The sequence below is a fragment of the Hirundo rustica genome, chromosome 29, assembly GCF_015227805.2.
Source record: "Hirundo rustica isolate bHirRus1 chromosome 29, bHirRus1.pri.v3, whole genome shotgun sequence".
NCBI classification, from domain to species: Eukaryota; Metazoa; Chordata; class Aves; order Passeriformes; family Hirundinidae; genus Hirundo; species Hirundo rustica.
This window is the reverse complement of record NC_053478.1, coordinates 2062371-2076030: the sequence shown is the minus strand read 5'-3', so window position 1 is coordinate 2076030 and position 13660 is coordinate 2062371. Positions and strand designations below refer to the sequence as shown.

The following is a 13660-nucleotide window of genomic DNA, read 5'->3' as shown; positions in this document are numbered from 1 at the left end:
CGGCGCTCACCGTGGGAGCATCCGGAGCCTCGGGAGCGGCCGGCATGGGAACGGCGCCGGGCATGGGGAGCTGGGAACGGCCGGGAGCTGCTGGGGACAGAAACAGCGGGATGAGGGGCTCGGCACGGACCCGGGAATGCACGGACCCGGGAATGCATGGATCCGGGAATGCACAGATCCTGGAATGAACAGATCCCGGAATTCAGAGATCCAGGAATGCACAGATCCCAGAATGAACAGATCCCGGAATTCAGAGATCCCCAAAATTCAATTCACAGATCCCAGAAGTTCAGAGATCCTGGGAATGCCCAGACCCGGGAATGAACAGATCCCTAAAATTCAATTCACAGATCCCGGGAAATCGGAGATCCCAGGAATTCACAAATCCTGTGGATTCACAATCCCACAGATTCCTGAATCCCATGAATTCCCAAATCCCACCAATTCCTGAATCCTGCCAGTTCCCAATTCTGAGAATTCCCAAATCCTGAGAATTCCCGGCGCTTGGGAATTCCTTGGGAGCACGGGGGAAAAGTGACAGGTGTGGGTTGGAGTCCTCACAGGCATCCCGAAGTTTTTTGGGGAATTTGGGATTTCCCAGAAATCCTGGGGGTTTTCCATGAATCCCTGGAATTCCCAGGCGCTCCGAGGTCTCTCTCTTGTGTGTTCAGCCAAAATAACCACAGGGATTTTCCAGGAATCCCAGAGTTTTCCAGGTGTTGTCCCCATCCCAGCTGTTTTCCGAAGGGAATTTGGGGAATTCCAGCAGGAATCCAGGAGCTCCTCATCCTCTCCTTGCAGCAGGGGGAACAAAGAAGGGATTTTTCTTGGAATCTTTTCCAGCAGAGCCGGTTCCACAGCCCAGGAAAAGTCAGGAACAGATTCCCGGACTCCGGGAGACGCCGGGAGCCAGAGCCGGATGCAAAAGAGGAGGAGGAGGAGGAAAATTCCCATTTTTTTAATCCTGGGATGATCAAAGCTCCCAAAAAATCCCCCAGGGCCGGAGAGGCTTCGCCATTCCCAACGCCTTCAAGTCCGGGCTGGAATTCTTCCCAGGATCAAAGTCCTGAACCTCAGATCCAACGTTTGGGATTCAAATATTCCCCCCCAAAAAAAAAAAAAAAAGAAAAGAAAAATGGAAATAATTAAAAATAAAAAATAGATCCAAGCGTTTCCAGATGAAGGAGCTTCTTCCCAACGGTGAGAATTCCAAGAGGAAAATCCGTTCCTTCCGTCCCAGGCGGATCCGGGGCTCTGGGAAAGCTGGGGATGAATTTTCCCAGGAAAAATCCAACTCGGAGAGGGAGAATCCAGAGGGCGAAGGATCTGGGAATGGGCTGGGAACATCCCAAGGCTCCTTCCCTGGAGAATCGGCTCCGGCTCCAGTCCGGAATCTGGGATGTGATTCCAAAGAATCCAGAATCCTGGGATTGTCCAGGCTGGGAAAGAGCTCCGAGGTCACCGGGTCCAAGCTGGGATGGATCAACATCCAGAATTCCAGGAATTCCCGGGACACCTCCAGGGATGGGATCCGGCCCTCCCCGACCCCTCCCGATGCTTCCGAGCCCTTTTTCCATGGAAAAATCATCCCAAATATCCAACCTGGCACAGCTCGAGGCCGTTCCCTCTTGTGCTGGCCCCGCTTCCTGGGATCAGATCCCAAATCCCCCTGGATCCCCCTTCCCAGGCCTCTTCCCGAGCATCCAGGCCGGTCAAGAAATCCATAAAAACCTCGGAAATCTCCAAACCCCAAACCCCAAATCCCAAATCCGCCGCCTCCGGCTGCTCCCTCCGGCCCCATTGTCTGCCGGAGCCGGGGAGAAACAAGGAATCATCCCGGGGATCATTCCCGGGGATCATTCCCGGGGATCATTCCCGGTGCTGGGATGGCCCCAAATCCCTGGAATCCCGGGGGGGACACGGAGCGACCCCGGCCCCAAAGCCCCGCGTCCCCTCTGCGGCCGCCGCCTGTTAATTGCTAACGGTTAATTAACGAAACCGCCCGAGCCTCACAAAGCCCCCGGAAAACCCCCGGGATCCCGTCTGATCCCGGGCAGATCCAGAATTCCGGGGACGGAGCCGGGAGATTCCGACCGTTCGGAAATCTCCTCTGGTTCTGGGGGGTTTGGGGTTTTTTTTTCTCCCCCCATTTCTTTTTGTTGTTTTGTTTCGTTTTCGCCTCCTCCCGCGGCTCCCGGAGGGGAAAATGCCCCGGAGCGAGGTGCGGGAATTCCCGGGAGGCTCCAGGGAGAGGAACCGGCTCCGGGACCGGCTCCGGGACCGGCTCCGGGACCGGCTCCAGAACCGGCTCCGGGACCGGCTCCAGAACCGGGTCCAGAACCGGCTCCGGGACCGGCTCCGGGATCCTGCACGGGCTGTGCCGGGGACAGCGGGGACAGAGAGGGACAAAGGGGGACAATGGGGGACAGCGGGGACAGCCCGGGGGACACTGAGGGACACTGGGGGACACGGGGACAGCGGGGACACTGACGGGACAGCCCCGGGGACAGCAGGGACACGGGGACAGCCCTGGGGACACCGAGGGACAGCGGCACACGGGGGGCACCGGGCACACCCCGGCCTGGGGACCCCGGGACTGGGGAGGGGATGGGGACACGAGGGACAATGGGGGACAATGGGGGACACGGGGACAGCCCGGGCAGGGGCCGCGGGCACCGGGCAGGGGATGGGGAGAGCGGGGGACACCGGGGGACACCGGGGGACACCGGGGGACACCAGGCCCCGGCACCGGGCAGGACATGGGGACAGGGGGGACAGCGCGCGAGTGATGGGGGGACACACAGGGGACAGCGGGGACACACAGGGGACCCCCGCAGGTGACAGGGACACCCCGGGGACACCCCGGGGACCCCCGCAGGTGACAGGGACACCCCGGGGACACCCCGGGGACCCCCGCAGTCCCCCGCAGGTGACAGGGACACCCCGGGGACACCCCGGGGACCCCCGCATGTGACAGGGACACCCCGGGGACACCCCGGGGACCCCCGCAGGTGACAGGGACACCCCGGGGACACCCCGGGGACCCCCGCAGTCCCCCGCAGGTGACAGGGCTCCCCCCAGTGTCCCCAGTGTCCCCAGTCCCCGCAGGTGTCCCCGCCCGGCACACAGCGCTCCGAGGCCGCCGCAGCCGCGGGGGGATCCGGGGGTCCCGGGGGTCGCATCGCGCCCCGAGGGGGCTCCGGGGGTCCCGGGGGGGTCCCGGGGGGGTCCCGGGGGTGTCCCGGGGGTGTCCCGGGGGTGTCCCGGGGGTCCCACCGCCCCTCCCCGGCCCGGCTCCCCGCGCTCCCCGCCCGGGGCTCTCGCAGCCGCCGCCGCTGCCGGGCCCGACCCGCGGGGAGCGAACCCGGCCCGGCCCCGCGCCCCCCGGGATCGCCCCCGAACCCCCCCCGGGCCCCCCCGGGCCGCGCTCACCATCGCCGCCGCACCTTTGTGCGCGTCCCCCCCGCACCGAGAGCCCCGGAGCAGCGGGAGGAGGAGGAGGAGGAGGAGGAGGAGGAGGAAGGGGAGGGGGCGGAGGAAGCCCCGGGTCCCAGCCGAGCCCCCCCCTCCCTCCCTCCGTCCCCCCGCCCATTGTCCGCGCTCCCGGCGGCGCCGCGGGGACGCGGGGAGGGGACGGGAGAGCGGGGGAGCCCCGGACGGACGGACGGACAGACACGGACAGACGGACAGACAGACCCGGACAGACACCTCCGGACAGACAGACAGAGAACCCCGGAGAGACAGAAAGACAGAGAGAGACCCCCGGAGAGACAGACGGACAGACAGACAGACAGAGACCCCCGGACAGGAGGACAGACAGACCCGGACAGACACCTCCGGACAGACAGACGGACGGACAGAGACCCCCGGAGAGACAAACAGACAGGCAGACCCGGACAGACGGACAGACAAACACACACACGCCCGGACCCCCAGGGACCACCCGGCAGAGGGGATTTGGGGTGAGGATGCGCTTGGGAGGGTTTGGGGGGGCGGGGGCCGTGATTTGAGGAGGGTCCCGGGGTTGGGAGAATCCCGGGGTTTGGGAGAATCCCGGGGTTTGGGAGAATCCCGGGTTTTGGGGGTCCCGGGGAGGGTCCGGATCACGCCGGGGTTTGGGGGGTCCCCCCCGACCCTCACCCCCAGCCGTCCCGGGGTGGGTGGGAGCCGCTGGAAGCCCCCAGACCCCCCCTGCCGCCGATCTGGGGGGGACACCTGGGGACCCCCAGCCTGCAGGAGAAGGGGGAGCGGGGGGGTGCGAGAGATCTTTATTTGGGGGGGCTCAGGGGCAGCGGGAGCCGCGGGACAGAGAGTCCCGAGGGCTGCGGACACACGGGGGGGGTCCCGCACCTTCGGCACCCCCGCGGGAGGGACCCCAAATCCCCCCGGGACCCCAAATCCCCCCGGGACCCCAAAGGGGGGGCGCGGCCGATGCCCGGAACAGCCGCGCTCAATGGGCGGGGTGGGAACGCGCTGGACACGCCCCCGCAGCGCCGACCAATGGGGTGAGGCGAGGGGAGAGAGCGGCGCTGCCATTGGTGGGATTGAAATGCGTGCGCGGGGATGAATGGGGCGGGAGGGGAAAGGGATTGGGGCGGGAATTGGGGGAATTGGGGGGAATTGGGGCGGGAATTGGGGGGATTGGGGGGAACTGGTGGGATTGGGGCACAGGAGACAGCCCCGGGGTGATTTATGGGATCGGGGATCCCGGGGTGATTTATGGGATCGGGGATCCCGGGATGATTTATGGGATCGGGGCTGAGGGGTTTGGGGACAATGATCCCTGAGGGGTTTGGGGTTCCCAGACTGGGGGTGACAGAGGGTGACACGGGGTGACAGGCGGTGACAGGCGGTGACACGGGCGATGTCCCCAAACTGGGGCGATGGCGGGGCCCGGCAGGGGGCGCTGCTGCCCCGGCGGCCCTTGGGGACAGGGAGGGGACACCGCTGGGGACATGGGGACATTGCTGGGGACAGGGAGGGGACAGCCCCGGGGACACTGCTGGGGATACCGGGACACCACCGGGACACCCCCGGGAACACCGGGACACCCCCGGGGACAGGGACAGGGAGGGGACACCGCTGGGGACACCGCTGGGGACACCCCCGGGGACACTGCTGGCGACACGGGGACACCACGGGGACACCCCAGGGACACCGGCTCCGACAAGGGGGGGGCGGATTTGGGGTCCCGTCCCGCCCCTTTTGGGGCCTGGATAGGATCAGCATCCCAAAAAAGGGGATGGCTTTGGGATTTTTATCCCAAACCCAGGACAAATTCCCGGATTCTTCTCCCAGATCCAGGAGCAATTCCCGGATTTTTCTCCCAGATCCAGGAGGATTTGCCCAAGGAAAAGCCCCCGCGGGACATCCCCGGTCCCGCACAGCAGGATTGGGATTTTCCAGGGGGGCGGGAAGGGCCGGAAAAAGGGGGGAAAACCTCGGGAATTGTGCGGGCAAAGCCTCGGGAAGGGAGGACAAAGGGAGGGAACTCCCGAGCTCCCGCGGCGAGCGGACAATGGGAGCAGATGGGGCCGGGAATGGGGAAACCGACCCTAAACGGGGATTTGGGAACGGGAAACTGATCCTAAATGGGGATTGGGAATGGGAAACCGACCCTAAACGGGGATTTGGGAACGGGAAACTGATCCTAAACGGGGATTTGGGAACGGGAAACCGATCCTAAACGGGGATTTGGGAACGGGAAACCGATCCTAAACGGGGATTGGGAATGGGAAACTGATCCTAAACGGGGATTTGGGAACGGGAAACTGATCCTAAACGGGGATTGGGAACGGGAAACCGACCCTAAACGGGGATTGGGAATGGGAAACTGATCCTAAACGGGGATTTGGGAACGGGAAACCGATCCTAAACGGGGATTGGGAACGGGAAACCGACCCTAAACGGGGATTGGGAACGGGAAACCGACCCTAAACGGGGATTTGGGAACGGGAAACTGATCCTAAACGGGGATTGGGAATGGGAAACTGATCCGTAATGGGGATTGGGAATGGGAAACTGATCCTAAACGGGGATTTGGAATGGGGAAACCGATCCTAAAAGGGATTAGGAATGGGAACAGGGCCTTTTCCTTTCTCCCCAAAAGTGCACAAGGACACAGCAGATAAATTATTATTAATAAATAATAAATAATGATAAATAATAATTCTCAATAAATAAATTAGCTCCATAAATATCCTCATGGCAGAGACGGGACGGGAAGGGTTTGGGGCCTGGGAATTCCTGCTCCAGTTCTCTGGGAATTTTGGTTCCAGTTCCTCCGGGAATTGTGGCTCCAACCTTGTGGGATTTGCTGTCCCAACTCCCTGGGATTTGCAGCTCCGTTCCTCTGGAAACCACGGCTCCATCCCTCTGGGAATTCCTGCTCCATCTCCCTGGGATTCACTGTCCCATCCTGCTGGGAATTCCTGCTCTGGGATTTGCTCTTCCAAACTTCGGGGTTTTGCAGCTCCATCCCTGTGGGAACTGTGGCTCCATCCCGCTGGGAATTGCTGCTCCAGTTCCTCTGAACCTGCTGCTCCAAACCCCTGGAATTTGCAGCTCCAGCTCTCTGGGATTGGCTCTCCCAGCCCTCTGGGAATTGCAGCTCCATCCCACCGGGGTTTGCAGCCCCAGTTCCTCTGGAATTAATGCTCCAAAGCCCCGGGAACTGCGGCTCCAAACCCCCGGGAATTTCGGCTCCAGTTCCTCTGGAACTGCGGCTCCATCCCGCTGGGATTTGCAGTCACATCCTGCCGGGAACTGCGGCTCCAAACCCCCGGGAATTTCAGCTCCAGTTCCTCTGGAACTGCGGCTCCAAATCCCCGGGAATTTCGGCTCCAGTTCCTCGGGAACTGCGGCTCCAAACCCCCGGGAATTTCAGCTCCAGTTCCTCGGGAACTGCGGCTCCAAATCCCCGGGAATTTCGGCTCCAGTTCCTCTGGAACTGCGGCTCCATCCCGGCGGGATTTGCAGTCCCATCCTGCCCGGAACTGCGGCTCCAAAGCCCTGGGAGCGGGACAGGGCGGCACAGGGATGGACACGGGGATGGACAGATGGACACGGGATGGACACGGGGATGGACAGATGGACACGGGATGGACACAGGGATGGACACAGGGATGGACACGGGGATGGACACGGGATGGACACAGGGATGGACACGGGATGGACACAGATGGACACACGGACACACGGATGGACACACGGATGGACACAGGATGGACACACGGACACACAGATGGACACAGGATGGACAGTCACACGTCCAGGACGTGGTTCAGGTAGGAGATGTAGCAGATGGACATGGGATGGACACGGATGGACACACGGACACACGGATGGACACACGGATGGACACACGGACACACGGATGGACACAGGGATGGACACACGGATGGACACACGGACACACGGATGGACAGGTCACACGTCCAGGACGTGGTTCAGGTAGGAGATGTAGCAGATGGCCAGGCGCAGGATCTCGATCTTGGCCAGGCGCTTGTCGGGCGGCAGCGTGGGCAGCAGGCGCCGCAGCTCGCCGAAGGCGGCGTTGAAGGCCTCCACGCGGATCCGCTCGCGCGTGGCGTGCGCTCGCCGGTACTTGGCCGTGGCGCGGCGCCGGCGGCGGCGTTCCTCGCGGCTGAGGGGCTCCCGGGGCAGCGCCGGGCCCGCGGGAACCGGGCAGGGAGCGGGAACGGCGGGAACGGGAACGGGAGCGGCGGGAACGGGAGCGGGAACGGGAACGGGAACGGGAACGGGAGCGGGGAGCGACGGGGGGACCGAGAGAGCGGCCGGGGCCGGGTTCAGCATCGTGGGCGCGGGACGGGGACCTGGGGACGATCCCGAATGGATCCCGGGGATTGGGGACGATCCCGAATGGATCCCGGGGATTGGGGATGATCCCGAATGGATCCCGGGGATTGGGGATGATCCCGAATGGATCCCGGGGATTGGGGATGATCCCGAATGGATCCCGGGGCTCTGGGGACGATCCCGGGAATTTAGGGACGATCCCGAATGGATCCCGGGGGTCTGGGGATGATCCCGAATGGATCCCGAGGCTCTGGGGACGATCCTGGGAATTGAGGGACAATCCCCAATGGATCCCGGGGATTGGGGATGATCCCGAATGGATCCCGGGGCTCTGGGAACAATCCCGGGAATTTAGGGACTATCCCAAATGGATCCCGGGGGTCTGGGGATGATCCCGAATGGATCCCGGGGATTGGGGATGATCCCCAATGGATCCCAGGGATTGGGGATGATCCCGAATGGATCCCGGGGATTGGGGACAATCCCAGGAATTTAGAGACAATCCCGAATGGATCCCGGGGATTGGGGACGATCCCAGGGGTCTGGGGACAATCCTGGGAATTTAGGGACAATCCTGGGAATTTAGGGACAATCCCGAATGGATCCCAAGGGTCTGGGGACGATCCTGGGAATTGAGGGACAATCCTGGAGGTTTAGGGATGATCCTGAATGGATCCCGGGGATTGGGGACAATCCTGGGAGTTTAGGGACAGTCCCCAATGGATCCTGGGGCTTTGAGGACAATTCCAAACCGATCCCAGGGGTTTGGGAACAATTCTGGACAGATCCTGGGAGTCTGGGGAAAATCCTGGGAATTTAGGGACAATCCCGAATGGATCCCAGGGGTCTGGGGTCACCCTGAGCCGGTCCCGGCGTTTTGGGGCTCCCGGCCAGGCCCATGGGAATTCTCCTCCTCCTCATCACATTCCGGGCGGGAATTGGGGCCTTTTCCTGGGAAATTCCGGAACCTCCCCAGGGCAGAAATCCGGGAAAGCGGCCGGAGGCACCAAAGCGGACCCGAGGAAATTCTCCCGAGGTTTTTGGGGGTCAGGGAGCGGCTCCGGAGCCCTCAGGGGTCAGATCCCGACGGCTCTGGAAAAGAAGGATCGGGAATTTCAGCTCCGGGTGGGAGGGGAGACAGCGGGATGCTGTAAGTGTAATGTAAAATATGTTTTATATACATATATATACACATATAAAAATGTAATGTAAAATGTAAAATATCGAGGAGATTTTCAATAAATAAAGGAGATTTTTCAATAAATCAAGGAGATTTTTAAATAAATCAAGGTGTTTTTTTAATAAATTGAGGAGGTTTTAATATCTAAAAGAGGTTTTTAGTATGTAAAGGTTTTTTTTTTTCAATATTTAAAGGAAATTTTTCTGTGGTTTTGGGGATTTTGGGGGTCAGGAGCCCTCAGGGATCTGGGAAAGAAGGATTGGGAATTCCAGCTCCAGCGGGGAAGGAGCCGGCAGAGGCATCAAAATAAAAAAAATAGAAATGAGATAATAAAATCAAACAATAAAATATTAAAAGTATATAAAATAAAGATCGAAATAGATTAAAATAAAGTGAGGGGGAAAAAAAGTAAGATCAAAATAATTAAAAAATCAAATAAAAAAAATAATTTAAAAATAAAAATCTTCCTCCTCCTCTTCCTCCTCCTCCTCCCCGGCGTCTCCGGCCGCTGGAAATTTGGGAATTCCCGGTCCTGACGCAGGAAGCGGCCGGGGAAAAGGGGGAAAAGCGGCCGGGAACCGGATCCCAGATCCCAACCCCGCCCCAATCCCGGTGTTTTCGGAGGGCTGGGACAGTGGGAATTTGCCTCCCAAAAAATTCGGGAAGAGCCGCCCGAGAGCTCCCAAAATCCCGGGGGGGATTTTCCCCAGTGATTCTCCCAAAAAATTCCCGGGAATTTGGGAATTTGGATGTCCGGGATCACCCCCGGGGTCACTCCGAGAGACGGGAATTTGGGAATATTTGGGAATTTGGCCCCTGAGAGGGAGCTCGGGTTGGATCCCACACCTGGGAGCGAAGCAGGAGACTTTTTTTGGGAAAATCCTCAAGTTTCCTCATCCCAGTTATCCCGGAGCTTTTCCTGGCGCGGGATTCCTGCTCCCAGCGCCTCTTTCCCCCTTTTTATTTCATTTTTTTGGGGAAAACCCGCCCCATTCCCAAATCCAGCCGCTCCAAGGGCTCCTGCTCAGCCTCCACTTTTCCCGGGAATTCTCTCCCCCTCCTCCCTCGCCCTTTTCCTTCCATTCCCGACCCGTGAGGAAATTCCCGACGATTTTCCCTGGAAACTCCAAACGCGCCCGCAATTCCAGGCGGGACCTTTTCCCTTTCCCCCAACCCTCCCAGGGAGAAAATCCATTTTTCCAAAGGGGATTTGGGATCGAGGCTTTTCCCGGGGATCTGGGGCCGGATTCCCGATCCCGTTTTGGGATTTTTTTTTTTTTGACCCATTCCCGATCCCTGGAAAACTCCGCCTTACCCCGAATCCCGCACCGTTCCCGGGGTTTGGAATCCTCTCGGCTCATCCGTCCACGGAGGGAAAAAAAACCCACAAAAAAAAAACTTTCCTTGGATCGTCCCGAGGTGCCGCGATGGATCCGGGGTGGGAATCGGGAACGATCCCGGGATTCCCGGGATTCCCGGGGCTGCGGCGCCCGCTCGGAGCCTCCAAGGAGGAATTCTCCTCCTTCCCCCAAAATTCCCAATTTATCCACCCCGGGCCCGACCCCGGGAGCCTCATTGGGCCCCGCCGCTCCCCCTCCCCATCCCTCATAAATATGGAAAAACGGGAATTCGGGATTCCATTGGCTGCCGCGAGCCCCGGGAGAGCCGCGCGGGGGGAAGAGGCGACAGCTGCTCCCGGCGCTCCCGTCCGCAGGGAATTCGGGAATAACGGGCGGGAGGAGCCGGGAGCGAGGCCCCGGCCCCGAAAAACGGGAAAAGGGAGCCGGGAAATGGGAAAAGGAGCAGGGACATGGGAAAAGGGAGCAGGGAAATGGGAAAAGGAGCAGGGACATGGGAAAAGGGAGCAGGGAAATGGGAAAAGGAGCAGGGACATGGGAAAAGGGAGCAGGAAAATGGGGAAAGGAGCAGGGAAATGGGGAAAGGGAGCCGGGAAATGGGAAAAGGAGCAGGGAAATGGGGAAAGATAGCCTGGAGAGGGATTCCCGGTCCTGAAAAACGGAGGGAAAAGCGGAAGGAAGGAAAGTCGGGAATACCCCGGGAATATCCCGGGACAGCCGGGACCTTTGGGGCCGGCTCCGCTCTCGCCCTTTGGGATCGTCCCGGTTCGGCTCCGGGAAAATCGGGAAAATCCAATCCCAGGGCGATCCCGGAGCGCCCGTCCCGCGGTCGGGATTGGGATCCCTTGGGAATCCTTTGGGACTCTGGGATCCCTTGGGATCGCTCCGGCTCCTCCCGGGACACCCCGGGGCTCCCCCGGCCTCGATCCCTCCACGTCGGGCTCTGTCCCTCTGTCCGTCCCTGTGTCCCTGTGTCTGTCCCCGTGTCCCTCTGTCCGTCCCCGTGTCCCCGTGTCCCTGTGTCTGTCCCTGTGTCCCTCTGTCCGTCCCTGTGTCCCTGTGTCTGTCCCTCTGTCTGTCCCCGTGTCCCTCTGTCCGTCTGTCCCCGTGTCCCCGTGTCCCTCTGTCCGTCTGTCCCCAGCTGAGCCGCTCCTGTCGCCGCCGGCGCCGGTTCCGGAGCAGCTGCGGCCGCGGCGGGAGCGGAGCCGGGAGAGGAGGGAGAGGGGGGAATGGGAATGGGAATGGGAACAGGGAGAGGGAATGGGAACAGGGAGAGGGAACAGGGAGAGGGAGAGGGAACAGGGAACAGCCACAGGGACAGGGGACACCGAGGGGACAGAGCCTGGAGCGGCTCCTGGAGCATTCCCGGCACGGCCACATCCCGAACCCCCAAATCCCAAATCCCCCAAATCCCGAACCCCCAAATCCCAAACTCCCAATCCCAAACCCCGACTCCCACCCCTCCTCCCCATCCCTCCCCCTCGTCCCCAATCCTCCCCGCTCCGCTCCGGGGTTTTTTTTGGGATCATTCCCGGCTCCTCCCGCATCCATCACTCGCCGTCCTCATCCCAAATCCACATCCATCATCCCAAGTCCCTCATTCCCAGCCCCAATCCCCCTCCCCGCCGCCCCCTGGGGATTTTTTGGGATCGTTCCCGGCCCGGCCGCAGCTGAGGCTCCGGCTCCGGGCGCGATTCCAGCCGGGAATGAGCCGGGAATGAGCCGGGAAGGAGCCAGCGCTTCCCCCCGGGAATTCGGGCGCTTTTCCAGCCGCGATGCTCCTGGGTGGGAGCCGGGGGCTCCGGGCTGCTCCCAAAAAGGGGACGCGGAGCCGCGATTCCCGATCCCAGCTCTGGGATCCATTCCCGGGAAATTCCCTCGGGCCGGGCCCGGCTCAGCTCCTCTGCTCCTTTCCCTGCCGGGATTCCCGGCTGGAATTAGTGGGAATGGGGAATCCGGCCGGGGGTGGCCTCGGATCCCACGGATCCCAAAATCCCACAGATCCCAAATCCCACAGACGGGGGAAGGTTCTGCGGCGCAGCCGGGATTTTGCCCATTCCCAATTCCAGGAATTCCCGGGATTTCTCTCATTCCCGATCCCAAATTGGGCCCTTTATCCCGAATTCCCGGCCCTTTATCCCGAATTCCCGGCCCTTTATCCCGAATTCCGGCCCCTCTCCCGCCCATCTGGCCCCGTCCCTTCCCCCCCTTTGTGTCCTTCCCATCTGTTATCCCAAAGCTTTTCCCGATCCCTCATCAATCCCGGGAAAGGCTCCTCCTCCTCCTCCTGCCCATCTGCTTCCCGGTTTTTCCAGCTTTTCCCATTTTTTCCTGGTTTTCCTATTTTTCCCAGCTCTTCCCACCAGGATTTGGGATCGCTCCAGGGATCCCCAAGATGTGCATTTGGGATTTGGAATTCCCAGACGTTTCCCACCCCCATTCCTGTTTTTTTTCCCCAGGAATTCCCAGCCCTTTCCCATGAATTCTTTGGGATCCAAATCCCAATCCCATCCCTTCCACCCACCCAATCCCAGCCCCAAATCCCAGCTTCTCCCAAATCCCAAACTCCCCCAATTCCCAAAGTTTTTCCCTTTTTTTTTTTTTTTTTTTTTTTTTGGTGTGTGGCTCCCCTGAGGAAAAACCTGGAATTACAAAACGCTCCTTTGGAATTCCATGGATTTATTTAAATTATTTACAAATCCCAGAGAAAAAAAGGGAATTTTTCCATCGGGACATTCCCAGACCCCCCGGAATTCCTCACAATTCCCAAAACCCCTCCCCCTTCATCAGGATTTTGGGAAAAACTCCACCCTGGGAAAAGAGATTGATCCGGCTGGGAATTCCGGGAAAATGTTGGGAATTTGCCACTCAGTGCACCGGATCCAGCTCTGAATTCTGGGAATTTCCCACCCAGGACACGGATCCAACCCCAGAATTCTGGGAATTTCCCACCCAGGACAGGGATCCAACCCCAGAATTCTGGGAATTTCCCACCCAGGACAGGGATCCAACCCCAGAATTCCGGGATTTCCCCCAGGGCGCTGTTGCGGCCGTTCCCGCGGAATTCCCGGGCTCTCAGTATCCCGAGGGGCCGGGCGGGGGCCCGAAGAGCAGCGCGGCCTTGGAATTGATGAGGAAGGTGAGGAGCAGCGACAGGAGCAGCACCAGGAACCCCAGGAACAGCGTCAGCAGCTGGGAACGGGGATTCCGGGATTGGGAACGGGGATTCCGGGAATGGGAACGGGGATTCCGGGATTGGGAACGGGGATTCCGGGATTGGGAATGGGGATTCCGGGATTGGGAA

The 13660-nt window shown here is 60.4% G+C and overlaps 1 protein-coding gene across 1 annotated transcript; it reads right to left on the bottom strand.

The window, feature by feature from the left end:
* Positions 1-7428: 7428 nt before the first annotated feature.
* On the bottom strand, positions 7429-12413 carry LOC120764202 (helix-loop-helix protein 1-like). The gene is made up of 4 exons (XM_058423761.1): positions 12376-12413; positions 11977-12137; positions 9461-9492; positions 7429-7671 (listed from the first exon to the last, which is right to left on the bottom strand). The coding sequence occupies exons 1-4, from the start codon at positions 12411-12413 to the stop codon at positions 7429-7431; spliced, it is 474 nt and encodes a 157-aa protein (XP_058279744.1).
* Between the last annotated feature and the right edge of the window lie 1247 nt (positions 12414-13660).